This window comes from Marmota monax, unplaced genomic scaffold (genome assembly GCF_021218885.2).
Source record: "Marmota monax isolate L192 unplaced genomic scaffold, Marmota_monax_Labrador192_F-V1.1 WCK01_AAM20220418_F8-fsc00035, whole genome shotgun sequence".
In the NCBI taxonomy this organism is placed as follows: Eukaryota; Metazoa; Chordata; class Mammalia; order Rodentia; family Sciuridae; genus Marmota; species Marmota monax.
In genome coordinates, this window is record NW_026691961.1 from 8,055,037 (window position 1) to 8,078,150 (window position 23,114).

General features: G+C 56.4%; 1 protein-coding gene across 1 annotated transcript in view; it reads right to left on the bottom strand.

Moving 5' to 3' along the window:
* The window catches only part of Lmf1 (lipase maturation factor 1), a 64,584-nt gene that overhangs the window by 23,858 nt on the left and 17,612 nt on the right, over positions 1–23,114 (bottom strand). Inside the window, 1 exon segment of the mRNA XM_058578624.1 lies at positions 12,176–12,324. Within this exon segment, the coding sequence (XP_058434607.1) occupies positions 12,176–12,324 (149 nt within the window).

Sequence of the window (23,114 nt, forward strand, 5' to 3'; positions counted from 1 at the left end):
GTTTGACAGTATAGGAGATGCCATCTGTCACAATGACCTGCAGCCTGTGACCTCCCTAACTCCCAGCTCCATCTCAGCAGTGGCTTCACAGACACGCTGGGTTCTCCATACATGCTCAGGTCTGTGACTGACCACTTCACTCTCTTCCAGTGCTGTGCCTCGCGCTTCTCATTTCACTGTAGAGAAACCTGACATGATGTGGCAGCGTGGTCATGGGCATAGGTGCTTCCTGTTTCCAGGTTCACGTGACAGCGTTCATTAGGGGGTCTTTCAGATGCCCTTTATCATGCCTCACACTACTCTGCTGAGTCTTCATCATGAATGGGTGTCAGGGTCATCATCTTTCGCTGATCTGATAAAATGGTTCTTCATTGTTACTACAGCGAATGACATGAATTGATTTTTTTAAAAAATACTTATTTTTTAGAAGTAGCTGGACACAATACCTTTATTTTATTTATTTTATGTGGTGCTCAGGATCAAACCCAGGGCCTCACACATGCTAGATGCGTGCTCTACCACTAAGCTGCAACCCCATCCCCTGACATGAATTGATTTTTAAAAGTATTTGTTCACAGTGCTGGGATTGTAGCTCAGTGGTAGAGTGCTTACCTAGCATGTATGAGGCACTGGGTTAAATCCTCAGCACCACATAAAAAAATAAATGAATAAAAAATAAATTTATTAAAACATTTAAAAATGTGTTTGTTAATATATTTATTTTAAAATTTTTGTGGTGCTGGGGATAGAACCCAGAGCCTCACGTACGCTTGGCCAGTGCTCTACCAGCCGTAAGTGATGTTCAAGTGCTAATGCACACCTTCTATCATCAGACCTGAGGGGCCTCTGCTGACCAGCGCGTGGGCTCTGACCTCCTTTGGTAACGTCCTCATCGGGGTTCCTATCACTCTTACGCCGGCCACATGAAACCACTCAGGAAGTGTCCCTTCTCCACCACCTGCTAGGGTCTGCGTGGGACTGCTGTTCCTTCCTCCATCCGTGTTTGACAGAGTTCCCCAGAGAAGCCATTGGGGCTGAGGCTTTCTTTTTGGAATGGTTTTTCATTTCAAATTCAATTTCTTTAGCAGACGTGGAGCAATCCAGATTTCCTGTTTTTCTTGTATCAGTTTTGGTGGCTGTGTTTTTCAAGGAATCTGCCTATCTCATCTGTATGGTCAAATCCGCTGGCCCAAAGCTTCCCTAACATCCTCAGAACTTGCGGCAGCATCTCAGACACAACTGCAGCCACCGGGGGATATTTCTCACGGTCCTCCAGGCACATGGTCCACTGTGTCCCTGGCCCCGGTCCCCGCCCCGGCAACTCTGACCTGAGAGCTGCTGACCATCTGGGCATGTTTTTCCACTTCAGATGTCGTTCTGCATCAACAAGAGCCAGACAGCCCATGCGTGAGCAGCACAGAGGGCCCCATCTATTAGGTGCTATGGCAGGCGTGGCTGCCAAGATGGGTGGGCCTCCGGTGTGTAGCAGTCAAGCCCTGCGTGTTGGCCAGGAGGAACCTGGAGCCTCCTGCCACTTTCTGTAGCCCGCATCTGGAGGGTCATCTCAACAGGGGAGGCTGACCCCACGTCTCCACTGACTCCGCAGGCCACACTGGCCTCTCCTCCTTCCAAGCTGCACCTAGCCAACACCAAAACACAGCGCCTCAGCTGTAGCAATACATGCGTCTCACGGAACCACCTGCTAAGCTCATATCTTGCTCCATAAAGATTGAAGGTATCAGCCTCTTAGCTTTTAAAGTATGAAGCAATAATTAACACAATTTAACCCCAAGAGAGACGCAGCACATGCTGTCAGAACAGGAGTGGGAATGTACAAAACAAAGGCCAGTGAAGAAGCACGCAGCAGCAGCGGGGAGGGGACACGGCGCCCACAGCTGATGACTCTGCGTCTCACCTGCTCTTCTCCAGAATCATGTTCTCCAGCTTCTCGTGATCCGCCTGCACCCTCTTTAGCTAAGGCTCACCCACAGCAGGTCCCACTGGGTGGAAGGAGATGTGCACCACTTCCGCACACGGCTGCTTCTAGTGGACAGATGTGTGCACACCCTCCAGGCAGGAGGCAGTGGGGGTCTGGGAGGGGGTATGGGAAGATGCAGGCTTTCAGCTTCCCAATCATCTAGGGGTCAAAGTGGAAGAAAAGCATCTCCTTGGGTACTGTCCAGGCCTGAGGATTCCTGGCAACATGGATGCTGGCTCGATTCCCAGGGCTGCAGGGACTGAGAGCACTCACCTGCCGGTTCAGGAAGGTTCACAGGTCAGAGTACTCAGGGCAGCTCTGACTGCAGAGGGCCTCGTGGAAAGCCCATGCTCTGCCCCACATGGGGTGCAGAGCAGCCCTGACAGGAAGCCCGGCCCCGGTGACAGGAGCCCAGGCACCGCTGGACGAGGAATGCATGAACCCGCCACAATTACCCCTGCAGGAAGCGAGGCGGAACCAGGGGCACAAGCACCCATCTCTAAAGGGCAGAACTAAAGTGACTGAGCCCCTCAGAACTGCGCACCACCCCGAGCAGGCACGTTTGCACATCATGCACCCAGGGCCGTCCACTGGGAACACAGGCCAGGCCCTTCCCTGGGAACAGGGAGGAGGGCAGACACTGGGCCCTGCTCCACCTCTGCCCCCACAGCATCAGGGGACTCCTTGCTGGCCCGGCCCATCCCTGAGATGCTGGGGAGTCTGTGAATGACCTGAAGACTGGAGCCAACAGGTTGCTGGGGTTGGGGAGAGGAGCGCAGGCACTGGAGACCTGGGCGGGGCCACAGCCGGGGCTGTCCCAGGCTCCTTGCTGAGGCCCTCCTCCTGTCCCATGCAGAGCAGGTGTGAGGAGGAGGTGGGTGGCCACTCACACTGCTCCATGGCAATGCAGCTCCCTCGGCGGCATGCCAGGGGCGAGCAGCTGTGACCAGGGCAGCAGATGGGCAAGCAGGAACCAGGCCTGAGCACCAGGTGCCATGGCAGCCCCTGCAGGCATACCCAGGGACACATCTGTGTTCTTCCTGACACTTCAGGTCCCTGCCTGGCCCATGACGGAGGAACCATGCCCACATGCCACCTCTATATCAATGACACCCAGAGCAGAACAGGAAGCAGCATGCCTGGGGCCACAGCTGTAGGTGGGGGCACCCTGGGGCATCCATCTGGGTGGAGGGTGTGGCCGAGCCCACCATCTTTCCAGCACTCAAGACACATGGTTTTGATGCTCAACCAAGGCAACAGATGAGCTGGCTTGGTGGGATTACTGTCCTCCGGCCCATTCCCCCTGGGGCTCCCCAGCTGAGGCCCACCCTCATCAGGTCAGAGTAACATGCGAGCGGCCTGAAGCCACAGCTGGAAATTAGTAAATGCACCCTCTTCGTGGCCCACACACTCCCACTGCCCAGGAAGCACCCTGCATCCCCTCCCCAACAGCTTCCCAGGCTGTGTGAGCTCTGCCTGTGCCACACCCCTCATGACAGGGGCTGGTGGACACATGCGCCTTCGTGTCCAGCTTCCCTCAGTGTGACTCTGAGGCCACCCTGTGGTGCCTCAGCCCACCTCATGGCCCCTTGACACTTGGAGTAACTCCTACAACTTCATTCTTCTCCAAACTGTTTTGATTACAAAAGGTCTTGGCATTTCCACACACATCTAAGTGTTGGTTTATCAATTTATGAAAAGAAATTCTTCTATCAATTTATGAAAGTCAGTGGCCACCCACCTCCTCCTCACACCTGCTCTGCATGGGACAGGGCAGGCTGTAGGCCTCCAGGACAGGAGGAGGGCCTCAGCAAGGAGCCTGGGACAGCCCCGGCTGTGGCCCCGCCCAGGTCTCCAGTGCCTGCGCTCCTCTCCCCAACCCCAGCAACCTGTTGGCTCCAGTCTTCAGGTCATTCACAGACTCCCCAGCATCGCAGGGATGGGCCGGGCCAGCAAGGAGTCCCCTGATGCTGTGGGGGCAGAGGTGGAGCAGGGCCCAGTGTCTGCCCTCCTCCCTGTTCCCAGGGAAGGGCCTGGCCTGTGTTCCCAGTGGACGGCCCTGGGTGCATGATGTGCAAACGTGCCTGCTCGGGTGGTGCGCAGTGCTGATTGTCTTTGGGATTTCATGAAATTTGCAGATCAACTTGGGAACAATTCATAACTCAGGATCATGAGCAGAATCTATCTCCTTATCTACTTAAGTCCCCTTTAGTTCCTCTCGGCAACATTTGGTGGCATTCAGGATGTAAGCAGCACTTCTTTTATTAAACGTTCCTATATTGTAGTTTTGGATATTGTTATAAAAGTTACATTTAAGAATTCAGTTCCCTGTCAGTTTTTGCCAGTGTGCAGGACACAGTGACTTGTGCAGTGGTCCGGGACCCTGTGAAGTGGGTGGGTCCCTACACTGGTCCTCAGCACCATCTGCACACCAGCCTCTCTGAGAATACAGGCCACTTTACTTCCTCTGTTCCAGTCTTTGGGAGCTTTACTTCTTTTTCTTGCTTTATTTACAAGCTAAGATCTTCAATCCCTGCTGGTAGCCGTCAGGAGCAGACACTCAGCCTGGTTCCCAGTTTATAGAGTTGCCCAGCCTCACCACTAAACATGGCACCAGCAGTAGGCTATTTGTGCAGTTAATCTCTTATCAGGTTGAGGAAGTTGCTTTCTATTTCTAGCTTGCCAAGAATTTGTTTTTGTTAATCGTAAATGTTTAATTGTGTCCAATGCCTCTTCTACATCTACTGAGATGATCGAAGTTACTTTACCCCTTGCTTCTTTAATCCGTGAATAGGGTGAATGGCATTAGCCTTGACTACTGAGCCAACCGAGTGCTCTGGGGGAAACCCACGGGCTGTGGAGCCTTATACTTTTCACATGCTGCTGTGTTCACCTGATTCCTGGAGGAACTGTCTGCCCCTCCCTCTGCTGCGTCAGAGGCTGGGGTCCTCCTCCTGAGATACTTCATAGGACACATCACTCAAGCCTCCTGGTCTGGGCGTTTTCCTAGTGGGAAGTGCTTTTTGTTCATTTGCATCATCTCAATTTACAGAAATATGTAGAATTTTTATTTCTTCTTCTAGCCATTTCATCCAGTAACCATTTCATCTAAGTTGCTTAATTTATGCACATAAAGTTGTGTATATTTTCCTTTAACAATTTACTTTTTTTTTTAAACATTTTTTAAGAGAGAGAGACAGAGAGAGAGAGAGAGAGAGAGAGAGAATTTAATTTATTTTTTAGTTTTCGGCGGACACAATATCTTTGTTTGTATGTGGTGCTGAGGATCGAACCCGGGCCGCACGCATGCCAGGCGAGCGCGCTACCACTTGAGCCACATCCCCAGCCCAACAATTTACTTTTATTTATTTCTGTTTTTTGGTACTGGGGATGGAACCCAGGGACACTTAACACTGGGTTCCATCCCCAGCCAGGTTGCGAAGGGCCTCACTAAATTTCTGACGCTGGCCTGGAAATCGCTATCCTCCCGGGTCACGGGGTTACAGTACACTACCACACCCAGCCTTAATGAGTTATTTTTTAAAAACCTGAGATTTGCAGAAAACTTGTAAGAATACAATAATGTTCCTGTCCCTATTAATCCAATATTACTAGTTCAGCTACCAACCTTATTTAAATGTATCATTTGTTTTGTTCTTTAGCTTCATTTCCCCATCTTTGCTGAGGCAAAAGTGACAGCACTGTGCACACAGGCTTAGAACACGACGGCCTGATTCCCAGACACCATCAAGCAAGCCCATTGATTGTGGTTGTGCGTGTGCAGCCACAACTCATGAGAGCCGCCTTCCTGGTATGTCCACGTCTACGTGGGCGGGGGGGCTGTCAACTAGAGCCCCCATGCTGCTCCTCAGAGCCCAGGACCTGCCGCCTTCTGATGGGACTGTGTTCTCTGGGGGTCCTCTGCGCTCCCCGGCACCCTCTGCTCTGCCCAGCTGAGGCACTCTCCCTGAGCCTGGCTTACATCCTAGGCTCACCAGCTGCCGCAAGGGCAGGACTTGCTGCTTCTCCACCACAGCTCCCTCACCCATCCAGCTGTGTGTGGATGCTAGGTGCTTCCTGTCTGGCTCCTGTGCACAGCTGTGAAGAAACGGGAAGCAGATGTCTCTCAACATGATGACAGGCTCCTACAGAGGTGCCGAACGTGAAATGCCGCACCAGGTGGGGTCTATCCTGACTCTAAGGAGTCTGCATGCTGTCTCCCACGACGGCTGTGCTGACATTCCCGCCAGTGCCAGGGGTCCCTCATCTCCACATCCTCACCAGCACTTGCTGCCTCTTAACGGTACTGCTCAAAGTGATCTGCACAGGTGCACTGCACTTCCTACCAAATCCCAGTGGCACTTCTTCCCACAGGATGGGAGAGCACTGTTAAAATCTGCATGGAGACACACATGTAAACCTGAGAGACTACAGCTAAAGCATTCTTGGGAAAGCAAGCAAGCTGACTGCCTCACACTTCCTGCTTTCAGACTCCACTAGAAAGGCACATCAGTCAGAACAGGATGGTGGCATAAAAACAGACTTGAGGACTAAGACGGGAGAGCCCAGAAATAAGGCATGTCAATAGGTCCTCCACAAGGGTGCCAGGACCACATGGCAGGAAATGGACGGTCTCTTCCACAAGGGTGCTGGGAAACCCAGGTGGGAACAAGGCAAAGAACGAAGCAGGACCCTTGCACTGTATGAGAAATCAGCTCCAAGGGACTAAAGACTTTAGGAGCTGAAGTCAGAAAACTCCCAGAAGAGAAGGTGCAAGACACCTTGATACTGGTCTGGGCCATGAGTCGCGAGTTCAACATCAATAGCACAGGCAACAAAAGCAGAGTTAGACAGTGGGACTGTATGAGCCCAACAGTTCTGCCCTGCTTGCACAGGAGCCATGGAGGACAGTGGGACCACGTGAGCCCAACAGCCTGCACGGGAGCCATGGAGGGCGGTGGAACCGCGTGAGCACAACAGCCAGCACCAGAGGCGCTGGCAGTGAAGAGGTAGCCTCGGGGGTGAGAGGGTGTTTGCTGCCCTCACATGGGATAAGGACTGATATCTAGAGTGCAGAATGAACCTCCAACTCTACACCAAGAATTGAACAACCCAGCTAAAAAACAGGCAAAGGAGCAAAACAGACCTGCACGGCCAACAGGTGAGTGGAAGGTGGTCAGCGTCACCCATCCTCAGGGACTCCCCAAGCCAGAGCCCCCGTGGCCATCAGGTGGCTGTGACAAAGACTCGTGTGACCTCGCCAGTTCCTCATGCTGCCCAGAAGACTGAACTGCTGGAATGCAGGGCTAATGGCGAGGAAAACCCTCAGGGGGGCTGCTGACTGATTCTTTCCCACAGCCCTCCAGCAGGACTCACAGGAAGGCTGACCACCCCCTCCACTTCCGGTTGCCTTCTCTGCATGCCCTCCCCTGGGCCATGGTGGAAGAGATGCCACCACAGAAACGAGGGCCACGAGGCCCAGGTGAGTCCCTGCAGACCCCACTCCACATGGTCTGCAGCATGCAGCAGGAGCAGCTGTGTCTCACAGGGAGATGGTGGCCTGTGCCTACTTCTGGGCCTGCACAGAGAACCCCAGGGGTCAGGCCCTGGACACCTGGCGCTGGGAGAAGCAGCACTTCTGTGAGCTCCTCACTCAGGCACCCTGCCTCGGGCCCTGGGGCTCCATCAGGATCAGCTTCAGGGACCCGCCAGCTGCCAGGGAATGTGAAATGCCAGAGCACAGTCCCTTAGTACTGGCTTTGAGTAGGACTTTCAGCGCCCCTGTGGCCTGGGGGCAGAGGCCTGGGGGAGCAGAGGCCTGGGGGAGCAGAGGCCTGGGGCGGGCAGAGGCCTGTGGGGAATAGTGGGCTTGGGGGAGCAGAGGCTTGGGGGGGGCAGAGAGGTGGGGGGTCAGAAGGCTGGGGAAGCAGAGGGGTGGGGGGGCAGGGGGTGGGGGAGCAGAGGGCTAGGGGGAGCAGAGGCCTGGGGGGGGAGCAGAGGCCTGGGGGGATAAAGGGCTGGGGGGGGGTAGAGGGCTGGGGAGTGCAGAGGCCGGGGAAGCAGAGGCCTGGGGGAGCAGAGGGATGGGGGGGGAACTAGAGGGCTGGGGGGGTAGAAGGCTGGGGGGACAGAGGCCTGAGGGGGGAGCAGAGGCCTGGGAGGGAACAGAGGCCTGAGGGGGAGCAGAGGGCTGGGGGGAATAGAGGGCTGGGGGGGATAAAGGGCTGGGGAGGCAGAGGGCTGTGGGGCAGAGGGCTGGGTGGATAGAGGGCTGGGGGGATAGAAGGCTGGGGCGATAGAAGGCTGGGGGGGCAGAGTGCTGGCGGGGAGAGAGGGCTGGGGGGGATAAAGGACTAGGGGGCAGAGGGCTGGGGGATAGAGGGCTGGGGGGGTAGAAGGCTGGGGGATAGAAGGATGGGGGGCAGAGTGCTGGGGGAGATAGAGGGCTAGGGGGGATAGAGGGCTAGTGGGGATAGAGGGCTGGGGGGGCAGAGGGCTGGGGGAGCAGAGGGCTGGGGCGGCAGAGGGCTGGGGGAGCAGAGGGCTAGGGGGCAGAGGGCTGGGGGGGGCAGAGGGCTGGGGGGGCAGAGGGCTGGGGGAGCAGAGGGCTGGGGGGACACAGGCCTAGCTATGCCCCACACATGCCAACCCTAAAGTGGACCCACGCCTGCCCACCTCACACACAGGACCCACTCCCGCCCACCTCATGCAGGGTCCACGCCTGCCCACCCCATACACAGAGCCCACACCTGCCCACCCCACACACAGGGCCCATGCCTGCCCACCTCATGCAGGACCCATGCAGGCCCACCCCAGACACAGGGCCCACGCCCGCCCACCTCACACACAGGACCTACGCCTGCCCACCCCAGACACAGGGCCCACGCCCGCCCACCCCACACACAGGACCTACGCCTGCCCACCCCAGACAGGACCCACGCCCGCCCATCTCACACACAGGACCCACGCCCCGCCCTCCTACAGGACCCACGCCTGCCCACCTCACACAGGACTCATGCCTGCCCACTTCACACAGGACCCACGCCCGCCCATCTCACACACAGGACCCACGCCCCGCCCTCCTACAGGACCCACGCCTGCCCACCCCACACAGGACCCACGCAGGACCACGCCTGTCCACCCCACACACAGGGCCCACGCCTGCCCACCTCACACAGGACTCATGCCTGCCCACTTCACACAGGACCCACGCCTGCCCACCCCACATAGGGCCCATGGCTGCTGTCACTGTCATCAAGTTGATGCTCTGCTTCCCACTGCAGGTTAATAATATCCAACCTAAGACGATATCAGTGATTATACCTTTTAGTCACCTGGCAATTTCCATCCAGCTGGCACTAACAGTCAATCAAAGTGCCATAAATGGCTCCTGAGAATGTACTAATGACTGCACGCTCTGTCAGGCTCCCGGGGGGCTGCTCAACTCTTGGCACCAGAGCCACGCACAAACAGCCCCACTGCTCCTCCAGGGGCTGGGCTCCTGCTCCCAGGCCCTGGCTTGCACCGCCATGCCCAAGAAGCTCCACGACAGTCTGAAAGGTTTCTCCTTCTGTGCTGACTGACGATCGGGGGCATCTGCACTCCTACCCACCGCCAGACAATGGCATGGTCTCCAGGGACAGCTGAGTGCCTCAGGAAGTACCCCATCCTCCTCCTCCACTGGAGAGCGGCTGGGAGACAGTGGCAGCCTGTGGGGCTGGAAGCAGGGCCACTGCTGAGCTGCCCGTCACGGGCACCCCAACCTCCTGTACCTGCAGTCCCCTGCTCTCCGAGGGCCCCACACACCTGCCTGCCCTCTCGCCTGGCTGCCATGGTCCCACATACACCTGACTCGGGCAGGACACAAAGCCTGAGAGACCAAAGCACAGTGTGGGCAGCTAGGGGGCTGCTGGCTGTCCATGGCAGTGGATGTGGCGGGCTATGCCCTGCTGCCTCCAGGGCCCTCCTGGAAGCCCCCATCCAGGAGGACAGAGATGCAGAGGTACCCTGCTGCAGAGGGTTGACACACTGGATGACATATCAGGCAGGGAAGTGCAGTGGGCACTGGGAATCAGGTGGCTTCCACATCCACATATGAAAACAGTAGGATCTGGGGGGCTGCTGGGGTCCCCACTGCCCAGAGACAGCCTCTCAGGTGCTCCTGGTGACTGCCATTCATACAAGGCACAGGTCAGCATGTCCATCACCTGGGTGCTGCTGGACCTGCAGTGACACCCTGCACAGGAGCACTAGAGTCGGGGGAAGGGAAAGGCACGGCAGCCAGCCTGGGGATGTCCACCTGCACATCTGCTCTGGTTTAAATGCGAGATGTCCCCACAGGCTCACGTGGGAGGCTGTGTGAGAAGGCTTGGAGGTGAGATGACTCGCTTAAGAGAGCCGTGACCTGACAGTGCATTAATCCACTGAGGGATTACCTGGGTGGGAGTGCAGGCAGGTGGGGTGTGGCAGGAGGAGGTGGGTCACTGGGGGCATGACTTTGGGTTTATATTCTGTCCCTGCTTCCTGTCTACCATGTTCTGAGCTGATTTTTTCCACCATAGTCTTCTGCCAAGAGGTTCTGCCTCGCCTTGGGCCCAGAGCTATGGAGTTGGCTGTCTATGGCCTGAGACCTCTGAAACTGTGAGCCAAATAAACTTTTCCTCCGCTAATTGTTCTTGCTGGGTCTTTTGGTCACAGTGACGAAAAAGTTGATTAAAATAGCACCCTTGAGCTGAGGTGGGGGCTCAGTGGTAGAGTACTTGCCCAGCGTGTGGGAGGCACTGGGCTCGATCCTCAGCACCTCGTAGGAAAAAATAAAGTTATGTCCATTTACAACTAAAAAATTTTAAAAACAACAAACCCCAGCATCCTTGCCCAGAAGGCCCAGGGGACCTCTCCATGGGGGTTTCCTGACTGAGGCCATACAGCGAGCTCCATCATAAGCGAGCTCCATCATAAGCGACCTGCAGCTCGTGGTAAAGGAGTGGCCGTTTGTGTCCTGGGAGCCTGTCTCACCTGAGAATTGGCCTGCTGCTCCCTCACAGAGGAGCTATTTGCAAAGCTGGTCAGGCCAGGAGCTGGTTACCACCTCAAGGAGCTGGGAGGAGGTCCTGCAAGTTCACGCCCCCATGGCCCAGAGGGCTCCTCACAAATGCTGTATCGCAACAGGGTATCCTCCTGAGCCAGCACCAATGCCTGCTCAGAGGGGATGTGCGGCAGCTGCCCAGAACAGGGTGGGCAGGGCCACCTCCCATGATGCACTGCAGGGAGAGCCATGAGGCTACCAGACCAGCCCAAGAGTCAAAGTCAGGCCAGGCAGGGAACAGTGTGGAACATTCTAGACTGAAGGAGGCTCTGGTGGAGAGCCACGCCCCCCCCATGGGAGCAGCCTGCCAGCAGGTGGCACAAAAGACTTGTCCTTCGTGCCACGCCTCCTGCGCCAGGGGGAGATCTCCACAGGACTTAGGGCGAGCAGAAGCAGAGCCGAGTTTCCAAGGTGGAAAAACAATTTTCTGTGATTATTCTAGCGGAAACATGAAGAGCTCACTAACCAGGATCAGCAGAGAAGGTGAGCAAACTTCGGCTGCCCTCTGTGGCACAGGCAGGAGCCACGGGAACCTCCTCCCTCCCGCTTCTGGAACTCTCAGGGTGACTATGGAATTAAGAGTGGCAGAGCCTCTATCCTCAGCTTCTGGCCTCCAGCCTCCAGTGAGCTATGAAAGGCACAGCAGGGCACAGGCAGCAGCTCCAGGCAAAGGACACACAAGATGTCACACTCGTGCTACATGACAGACGAGATGCACACTGCCCTACAGGAAGGAAGTCTGCACACACCCATGGAGTCTGAGATGCCTCGAGGTCAGCTACACTGAGTCCCAAGGAGACCAGACAGACATGTAGGGTGGAGCCAGCAGCTCCCAGGTGCTGGACTGCGGAGGTCCACCTCCACCTCGTTAAGGTGGCAGGTCACTCCTGTCCTTGGAAAGCCTGACACTCCTGTGGGAGGACACCAAAAACCAATCACTGGCTCCTCCTGCACCTTCTGGAGAACAGGCCCCAGGCCCTTACTGTTTCCCACAGAAAGCGTTCTGTGCAGGGCCAGAGGGCAGCTGGAGGGTCTGCAGGAGGTCCAGCAGAGCTACCAGACATGTCTTGGGCACATCATTCCTGAAATATTCCAACAAAAGTCCTACTCACAGCTCCAAGCATGATCCTGAAGATGAGCCAACGGAAGGCCCACAGCACTGTCCAGGGCGTGGGGGTGTGACGGGGCAGTCGGGACAGAGTCCACCAGGGGCACAGGAAGATTCCCAGGAACCCTGTTTCCAGCAGCTGCGACTCCCAGCCTGGTTGGGGAAGCAAAACACACAAAGGGCTCAGCAGGGCCAACGCCAACCAAGCTTTGTGCCCAGGTCAAATGAGAACCCGAGACATCACCCAAATGGCAGACGTGCTTCTGTGGAAAGGAGACTTGGAGCTCTGAGAGCAGGACCAGGGCCTGGAGCTGGGTGGGCATGTACCCTCAACCACCCTTCTCCCCGCACCCCATGAGGACGCCTTGAGAGCACGAGTCTGAGCCCATCACAGGCTGTGCTGCCAAGGGGGTCCGTGGAAGGCTTCCTGCTCAAGTGGGCGTGGGAGGTCGCGGCTGGGGGCACCCTTCCCTGATGGAGGCTCGCCAGAAGACTCCACAGGAGGAGTCTGCCCTCAGGTGGAGCAAGGCACCAGTGGGCCACTACCACACTGCCACCTGTCAGCCCCCAGGGGCAGGACGATGACAGCCCAAGTGGCCCAAGTGCTCCTGGATTTGCTGAAGTGGCCTGCCAAGTCAATGCTACTGGGGGCTCCCCCTGAGACACCACCCGCAGGGTGCTGGGGACAGGGCCATTTGCTTTGAGGGTGGTTCACAGCAAGAGTCGCCATGTTTACACACATGTGCACGTGTGGCTGCAGAGGACCAGGAGGGACAGGGAAGGCCGCATAGGTACTGGCAGGTGTGGAAGCACCCCTCATCCACCCTGGAGTGCTACTGTGTGTAGAGATTACTTTAAGATTAAAAGCTGATAACATGGGACCTAATTAATATTAAATCATAGCTATAGACAGACATTCACAAGTCTGCACTGACACAAGTTGCTCAGCAAATCAAGGGGGACCAGAGACAGAGTCCCAAGCAGAGTCTTGCTGTGGGCTGCATGGCCTTCCTGCCCTGGGCACAGGACAGGAGAAAGTCCTGCTGGGTACATGCAGGTGCCTCCCTGACTCTCCCTCCCAAGTCCAGCTCCTGTCCAGCCATGGGAACCATAGGCCAGTCCCAATGGAGGGGCTCCCCAAACCACCCCGGTGTCAGAAACAGGGAATTCTGGGGCTGGGGATGTGGCTCAAGCGGTAGTGCACTCGCCTGGCATGCGCGGGGCGTTGGGTTCGATCCTCAGCACCACATAAAAAAAAATAATAATAATAAAGATATTGTGTCCACCAAAAACTAAAAAATAAATATTAAAAAAAGAAAGAAACAGGGAAGTCTGAGAGGAGCCCCAGAGACTACGTACCCCCTGGGGCCCAGGCCAGGAAACCCAGGGAGACGTGAATCAAGTGGACATCAGTTCCCATGAGTGTGTACCATGCTGACATGAGACGCAAGTGATGGAAATAGTGTGTGGGGGGCTGCTGCTTTCACAAAACTCTGGATCCAAAACTGAGACAGCAAGAGCCTGCACTACAGGAACTCTGGATTGGCAGAGGGGAAGGAGGAAGAGGAAGGGGGTGTGGGGATGGGAAAGATGTGAAAGGAGAAGGACGTCATCACCCTAGGTTTGGGCAAGATCCACAAACAGTGACTCCACATCATGTACAACCAAAGAAATGAAAGGCTGTGCTCCATCATGAACAACGAGTCGAAATGCAATTGCTATCACGTGTAACCAATTGGAATAGGGGAAAAAAGAGCTGCACCACACCCTCCAAGGGCACTCCCGCTGCCAGGCCCTCGTGAGGGTCACCCACTTCCACCAGCCAGGAGAGTGTAGCAACCTAGTGGGCCGCAGCACCCAGGTGTCCACCCGCTTCCACCAGCCAGGAGAGCGCAGCAACCTAGTGAGCCGCAGCACCCAGGTGTCCACTGGTCTGTGTTTTGATGGCTAGCTCCTCAGAAGACCTGGACCTGATACAGAAGGGGCAGGCAACACAGGGATGGGCCACACTGGATGGTTCTGACAGGCCCTGCCCGCAGGTGGAAGGGCCCAGCTGTCCAGGGGCAATGGTCACTGAGGCATGGACACCCCTCCAGGGCAGTGTCAGAACAGGCACGTGGCATTGAAGGCAGCAGTCAGGGCTCAGGCCTCCTGGGCCACGAGCCTCAACACTCTTGGCCCTCACCCAGCTCTGTGCATCTGGGGGCTATCACCAAAGGGCCCAGTGGCAGCTCCACTTCCTGAGCACTGCCCCACCTGGGCACAGGGTGCCCGGTGCACTCTAGGGCTCTGTGCAGGGAGTCGGCACCAGGGCATCACACAGCACTTGAGTCCTCCTGACAGACTCAAGGCCTGCTGGGCCCACCATGCTTCCTGCAGGGCGACGTGGCTGCAGTGCCACCTAGGAAGGCCCTAGAATGAGCAGGTCTGATGCAGGTGAGAGAAACCATGGCAGGCAGCTGCTTGTAGGCAGTGAGCCCTGGTCCCCCACCCTATCTAGAGGGAAATGGGGGAGCCCTGAGTCCCTCATTGGAGCTACACACTCCACCAGAAAACACAGCCGGAGGCCTCAGCCTAAGGACCCACTTCAAGTCCCGCCCGCCAGATCTTGCTCTGTATACCCACGCTAACAGTGCGCTAAATCCACTTGTGCTTCACATGGCTGTGACACGTGTCCTGTGAATCTTAGGCCCAAGGGGTGTGTGGGAGGCCCCTGATAAACAGGCCCGTGAGCTGCTGCAGAGATGCCGCATTCTGAGGAAGCATCTTTAAGTCCACAGGTGCTAACCCCATCTCCCCCTGGTAGGTGAGAGAAACCCCCAAGCCCCAGGGCAGCAGAGCACACCCCACACAGCCACCCTCTGGACCCAGGGCCTTGCTGAGACCTCCCAGCTACCCTGGGCCAGGGCACAGCTGGTTTGGTGACAATCACTGTGTAGGCCACATCTTCTGGGGGACTTGTTCCCTAGTGCCTGGAGCCTGCCACCTCATTCTGTGACGTCAGGGGCAGAATTGTAACATGCAGTGTGACTGACACCAATCAAAGTGATTGATACACAATGCCAGAACAGAGAGACACACCTGAGTGCTAGGAGGCACAGAGACGGGAGACAGCTGTCTCCACTGGCAAGGAGCTGTGTGCAGCCTTCTCCATGGACACAGCAGGCCCTGCTGAGCATGGCCCAGGGTCGGGACCCTCTGCCCTTACCCTCCCCAGGTCAGAACGGTCTTGGCAAGGTGGGCCCATTCATCCCAAGGGATGCAGAAGCTGCCTGGTGGCTGTAGCTTTTGGACACACCAGGAAGGGGAGGTCACTGCAGCCCCATTTGCTTGTTTTCTTTGCTTGGATCTTGTCAAATCTCAGCAGCTGTGCTAAGTACCCAGGCAGTCACTGTTCTCCCCTTCAGTGTGGCAGAAGATGCATCCCCAGGGAAAATAAACCACCAGCATGCTGCCCAGGGCCAAAGAGCCAAGTGCTGGAGTGTTCTGCTGCTAGCTCTTGACCAGCACAGGCTTCCCTGGGCAGCAGAGAGCCAGTGCCTCTGCAGGAGAACGGAGGCCCAATGGAACTCATTTCAACTACATGCCCTCACCTTTAAGAATCCACACTTCCTGTCCCCACTTAGGTCTAGACCCAGAACTATTGCACCCCTCCCTGTTCCTTCTCTCCACACCAGTGGGGAGGTGCTGGCTGCCATGGACTCTGGTGGAGAATGTGGCTTCTTTGCACTAAGCTTCCAAGTGCAATCACTCACATCATAATCACTCGTATCATGCAGCTCCTCCACAGCTGTCAACACAAAACCACTAAACCCAGGGACTGCATCTTGGTGATTCCTATGGCACTGTCCCAGGAAGGGTCTCCTTTCAACTCTGTGAGGGCTCATCGTGCTCACCTTGTGGATGGTGAGGTCCTAAGTCATTTAATGTTTGCTTTTCTTTTCTTTTTGCAGTACTGGGGCTAGAAACCAGGGTGCTCTACCATTGAATTATATCTCCAGTCCTTTTTATTTTGAGACAGGATCTTGTGACATTGCAGAAGCTGGCCTAGAACTTGCAATCCTCCTGCCTCAGCCTTCTGAGCCACTGGGATCACAGGCATCTGCCGTTATGCCCAGCTTAACATCCTTACTCTTTAATAACCAAGGAAAAGCATTGCCAGTGGATCCAAGACTCAGTGCACTGCACAGAACCTAAGGGGGGCCAGTAAGAGGTGCTTCAGGCCAAGCGATCAGTGTGGGACAGGATCTGGTAGCCTCTGGAGGGGGAACTGGCACCCACCTGAGCCTGAGTCCCCTCACCCTTGGGGGGGGGTGGCTGGCACTCCCTGGCTGAGCTCTAAGCTGCCTGCTCCCACACAATGACAATGCAGAAGTGGGTGTCTGTGCTGCTTCTGCTGTGACACTCAGGAGCCGGGGAAGATGTGTTACCAATGGAGGGCCAGAGTACTCACCACAGCCAACCTGCACAGACACTGGGAGGGGAGGCGAAATTAGGAGCCAGGTGGGCCCATGCTGGACAGCTGCTCCCATGGAAAGGGCAGACAGGCACACCCCAAGACCTGGGGAGCAGTGCCGGCAAGGCGTAGGGGGGCATCCCTGACAAGCAAGCACTGGGTTAGAGGCCAAGCTGAGCTCTGAGCAAAAGAACAGGGAGGCCACGGAAATGACACGAGAACTTCAGGATGACAAGTGGATGGGAGCACACTCAGTGGGTGAGGTGCTGGACACCTCAAGACCAGACGGAGGGCCTGGGGGCTATGAAGGCAGAGACGAGGGAGGTCCAGCAGCCTGGGAAGGGGCTGCAGAGTGGGAGAAGGGGGGCCTCCAGAAGGTCCTGTACTTGGACATGCTCCAGGTTCACAGGGGCAGGATGCAGCCAATTCACAGTGTGGTCCTGGGTCACTCCTGCCATGGGTGGGGACAGCTGGGATGCAGATGTATTTGGCCACGGTGAGGAGTGAAGGCTTTGGGGTGAGCTGCCAGGTGGGGGCTGGATGGGCCAGCATACATCATGCACAGGTGAGACACGAACAGTATCACCTGAACTAGTGACCGTGCCAAAGACAGAGCCACCTCCAACCCAAAAGAAATGTGGTTAAAACAACAGTCAGAGGCACAAGTCCCCACAATGGCCACTGTAGAAAGAAAAACCAGGCCTCATGAGCTCTGTCAAAACTATTTCAGTTACTTAAGGTAATTAAGTATAGTACAGATGGATCCTTCAAAAGTGACAGCCACCATCCACGTGAGAACAGGAAATCCATTAGCTTCGCCGTTAAAAACAGGGAGAAAGGGGCAAAGCGCTCCCTCCTGACTGGCTGTCACTCCAGCTCTGAGCCGCCCGCCCTCTGCCACCCCAGGGGCTGCTAATGACGGCCCAGGAGGGAGCCAGCAGCTTTTAAAAGTTTCCTGAGTTTCTGTAGGTTGTATTTTAGGATGGAAAGTTAAGAAATAGCATGCCAACATCTTGCTCTGCACTACCGTCAGCCACAGAGACTCCTGCTCCAGGCAGTACACAGCCATGAAGGATGCGGCCAGCCCCCGCATGACATCGGGGAAGAGCCAGACCCCATTTCTCCGTGCCTCTGACTTTAGGGTAGGTGCCCTTGGCCATCCATGTCTGCACAGCACAAGGTTCCACGGGGCAGGTGGAGGCTCTGCCTGAGGCCAGCTCCTGGCAGCCACAGGTGGTGTGGAGGACTCACGGCTGCTGCCTCCTTCAAATGCTCTCACTGTGGATCTGTGCCTGGGTCACATGGCGTTCTGCAGAGCCACACCTGAGCCTGGTGTCTCATGTCTCCTGTGAGGACTCGCCCCAGGGTCTGGACGCTAGAGACCAACAGTACCCTGAAGTGGAGCTGCAGTCATGGGTGCCCTGCCAGTGGCTTGGCCCACAGAGCCATCCCAGTGCCACGGCCCTTAGTAATTGTGCACAGTGGTCTGACCTGGCAAACTGCAGTCTGTCACCTGGGAGTGGGCTGTTACCACCGACCCCCCACACTTGATAGTGGCTCTGGCAACTGTACCCACTCAATGCTGCCAGTCATCCCTGAGAGCAGGTGTGCTGCTGAGGGGCCCACCCAGGCTGCTGACCTCCTCCCTGCTGGATGGCCACAGAGCAGTTCCCTCCTTAGCAATGTCCCACCTTTGTCACACCAAGGCTGCCCTCAGCAGTGCCAGGAGGACTTACCCCACAAATGTCCCAGGAGGGAGCACTGCTGCGGCCCAGCCCTCCTTCCCAGGTCCAGCTGCAGTGCCCTGGGCCACGACACTCTGGGCCAGGCCCTGCCCAGCCATCTCCCCACCCACCTTGCTGGCCTCTGGGCCATGGGTCATGTCATGGGGCTTTGCTGTTCTTGCTACTGGGTGGCCTACGAAAAGCATGATACAGTCTGACCTGCTCAGAGGAGGAGCCGGCCACTGGGGAAACAAAGGACTCAGCTAGGCCTCATGTTTTCTAGGGGGCAGACACTTCTGAGGGCCAGTTGGGGCCTCCTGATTGGAACAGAATCAGGAGGAATTTTAAGGATGTCCTTGGGCACTGCAGAGAACAGGGAGTGACCTGTAACCCCCGTGCCCTCATGGTGACCCTGGCGGCAACACAGGATACCTGGGCCTGTCAAGGGTGCCTGTTAGTGCCCAGTGGCCATGACGACCAGACTTTGAGCCTGGTGCCCCCTGCTGCTTGGACCAGTGCAGTGTTGCTGGCTAGCCTAGAGCAAGACCCGTGGTCACGACCTAGCATTGGTCAAATGCAAAAACGCTTCCCGTGGGCGGAGTCCGATTTAGGCTTTTCCTATCAACACATTCCACAGTCAGCACGCAGCGCCCTGGGCTGGATGCTCTGCCCTTTGTCTCCCATGCAGGGATACGAATGTGTGTGCCCATCAGGAGGGATGCCAGAGCCCAGAGCAAGTGCAGCTCACCATGCTGGCTGCTTGGTCTGTGAGGACGGAGGTGCTCCCTGTGGGTGCCAGGCAGTCAAGAAGCTGCTGGCCACCTGGCCTCTGAGAACTCTAAATGCAGCTGGGTGACCAGGGGAGGAAATTCTGAATTTTAAACTTCAGTTCAGCTGAATGGAAATCTCAGTGGCTGCATAGGGCAGGCATCTCTGTGGTGGACGGCACAGGTCTGGACCCCACAGCTGGGCCAGCGCACGTGTTCCTGCACTCCACACAGGCAAGTGCTTCCTTTGTGCAGGAGGCAGCCTCCTTGCCTTCCAGGGGCTCCTGGACCTGTACAGCTAGGTGACATCGATGCCCCATGTGTCACTAGCACAATGTCCCCCTGTACCACAGAAGCAGGGTATCCCTGCTGAAGCTGATGGGCCAGGCTGCCACACAGAGTCCAGCATGTCAGCATAGTTGACCTTGCACCCCAGTCTGGAAACCATCAGGGCAGCCCCACAGCTCTGCAGGAGGCCTGTGGGAGATGCCCGGCTTCTCCTCCCCTTCCCAGGTGCCTTGCAACCTATGGATGTGGCCACTTCCAGCTGTCTCAAGGTCTGCAGCAATGGGCTCAGAAGGCTGCTGAGGGGCAGCCTGCCCCCAACATGTTGGGGACATCGCATGGCCAAGTAGGCCAGAGTGTGTGCCCCATGGAGTGTAGCAAGCAGGGACTGGACAAAAGGGTGGCATCTCACACTGGTGCCAGCAGGAGAAACTTCCAGGATGCTGTCCTTCAGAGGATGGTTGAGATCACATTTCAGCTGTTGGGTGATGGGTCATCCAAGGAGAGGCATGTGCTGGCCCCAGGCAGAAACTGCAGCTAGACTGTGGCCAGCCACCCTGTCTCCTCCTACCCTGGTGGCCCTGCCCAGGAGCCATCCCTGGACACAGCTCCTGCCAGCAGGCCTCAGCCTATGGTGTGCTGGCCCCCCCGTGGCACCTGGCAGCATGCCACCTGCTGGCGTCTTGCCTGCTTCCTCCCTCAACTGGCTCTGCACTCCACAGCCAGCGGGGTCGAGCACCTGCGAGTATGTGTGAGGATGCAGAGGCATACAGACAGGAACTGGGCAGAGAAAGAGCCGGGTCACAGGACTGAGCATCTTACCAGGTGAGCTCAACAGCAGAAGAGAAGGGCAGTGGACAGGAAGAGAGGCAAGGGACAGAGATGTGGGAAAACAGGCTGAGCCTCCTGTGTCTGGCGCCAGAGGGCACAGCCAGAGCCAGGCCATGAAGAGTGCTGCAAAAGCTCCCATGTGGCCAGGGTATGAGTCAAGATCCAAGAAACCTAGTGAGCCCTAGTCGACTACAAGGAAACAGGACTTCCACTGCACAGGGTGACACTTACCTGCCAGTGACATTCTGAGGGCAGCTGCCATCACCCACAGCCCCCCTGGGGGCTATCTGCAGGAGGCAAAAGTGGACAGCCACACGGGAGACGGGTGGCTTTCCCACTCAGGAAACTCCTGCTCTCTGCAGCAGGCTGCAGGCACTTGCTGAATGCCAGGCCACTCTCTTTTAGCCAAGATGGAGGTGAGGCTGTGACCAGTGCCGTGGGTCAGCACCACATGGGAACAGAGCTTTGGTTGTGCATGAGAAGGCATGCTTGGCTCTCATTCTTCAGGTAATGTGCCTCTCCAGTGTCACACACGTGGTGACTGTTCCTGGGGCCACTGAGGCAAACCCTGTGGAAGTGTCAACTGCATGGCCTTTGGGAAGTGGCTTGCTGCCCAGCTCAAGTGTTAAGAGAGCTCCCTGCTGGGAGAGTGTCTGGTGCAGATGGACAACAAGCCCTGCGAGTTCTTACAGACTGTATTTTGTTAGGAGACTCTGAGGACAGCTCAGAGAGTAGGTCTTTCTGAACTGAAATGGGAGAGGTTTCAGCCACCAGTTTCCTGAGGAGGCCTTTCCCATGGAGACAGGCATGGCGGGGCTCGACCCTGTCCTGATGGTGATCAGCCCAGTTCCACTGTCTGTAGAAGCAGAAGCAAGGTTGGCTCTGCAGACCTGGACTGCAGCTCAGGCTTCCCACAGATCTATCTCCTGGTGCATCCTGGCCTCATTCCCGAAGGAGCAAAGCTTCTACTCCAACTCCACGTAACTGAGAGGCTCCATCACGTCCTGTTCCTGAGCAGAGCTGCTGATGGCTACTGCATCCCCCTCAGCTCCAAGATCTCCATGTTCTCCTGTCATGGCTTAGAGAGGGGCATCCTCACCTGGGTCTGTCTGTACGTCCTCCATCCTGTGTCAGGAAGCCTGGATGTGGGCTGCACACCCACAGACCTGTGCATTCAAGGCTCCTGACCACTGACCATGCATCCTCCAAGGAAGCCCTACTCAGAGCTCCCACCAAGTCTGCCACTCCAGAATGCCCAAGAACAGCCCTTCTAACAGTAGCCCAGGAGACAGCTTGTAGCTGGTTTAAGAAATAGCGGCCTCACGGCTGCTGAATTATTTCACATGCTCATCGGCCACTGACACCTCCACAACTGCTCCGTTTTCACAGCGGCTTTGTAGTTTGTGCTTTCTGATGTCTCTGCAGAGGATAACCACCTCGACATCCATGGGGTTTTGTGTTAAAGTCATCAAATCTAGCGCAGCGGCGTTACCTGTTTTGTGTACTTACTGATTTGCAAAGGGGTTCCTCTGTGACACTTTATGCTTGGTCTCTTCACGTGTATAAGAACTCCACAGATGATCGAGCCCAGCACTGGGACGTGTAGCTCCAGGATTCTGGGAGACACCGGACTCTGCAGGGTAGCTGGGCTCAGGGCACACTGGGAGGTGCACTCCCGGCCAGTCCTGTGAGCACTGATGCATGCACAGATCACGCCCTATCAGGATAGGGATACAGCCAGCCTGCCCAGCCTGTGATTCCCCTCTACAGCTTCTCCCCAGAAGGAGACAGAAATGGGCAGGTCACAGGGCGTGATGCCACTCAGCCGATGCTCACTATGTGGGTACAACAGTCTTGTGATTTCTACCTGCGTCCACTGGGAGGCCCAGGAGTGGCGAGTATGGCCAGCCCCCTCCACACAGGGACCAGGCTCCTGGGCAGAGCTGATCCAGGCCTGGGGATTGCAGATGTATCCAGAGCACCTGGTGGAGCTGTGTGGGTCACTCCATGGGCCACAAGGCCCTGGACTTTGGTGGGAAATTGCAGAATCCCAACAAGTCTGAAGCTTCTCTGGAATAGAGACAGGTCTCTGTGTTGATTGTGGAGTTTCAGTGATGCAGATGATGACAAAGGGCAGGGTAGGCCAGTGGGGCTCTCTGGACTCTCTCTCCAAGTCCTCTGTGAGTATGGACCTACAAGATGATTTCCTCTGGTGCTTTGGACTCACTTCTCTAGGCACACAGCTGGGGACAGGAGTGTGCTCCTGCTCAGAGACACCCATCAGGGCTGGGACCAGACAGAAACCGAGCAGCATGCCATCTGAGAGCCGCCAGTGTGCTTGCAGCGAAGGCGGGGAAGGCTGCTCAGAAGAGGCACACGTTCTGGACAGGAAAAGGCCACTCTCAAGAAGGGGCTGCAACAGACTTGGGACACACTGCACCCCACCTGACCCTCCAACAAACCTGCACAACAGAGCTACTGCCCTAGCAGCAAGGGATCGCAGCTTCCCCCTTTACATTGTGTCTTCAAATATCAAAGCATTTATGAAAGAAACTGGCACATGGACACTGTGTCAACAGGGCCTCTTCCTGCCACTCACACTGGCAAAGCTTGGGCTTGCTGGCACTGCATCTGACCACATCCAGCAAGAGGCCCTTGAGCCAGGAAGCTCTAGTGACACGCACCAGGTTCTGGAGGTGCAGAGTCAGCTGGCAGCCAGGCACTCTCTGAAGAGGCCACAAGCCCTTCTCGGGACTCCTGGCTGCTATCACGACCAGCATTTGGCATTTGCCTGGCAGGAAGCAGGCAATGTGAATAGAGCAGTGGCTTCTCTTGTTTAGACAGTGACAGCTCACAGTGAACAAACAGTGACGAGGTCCG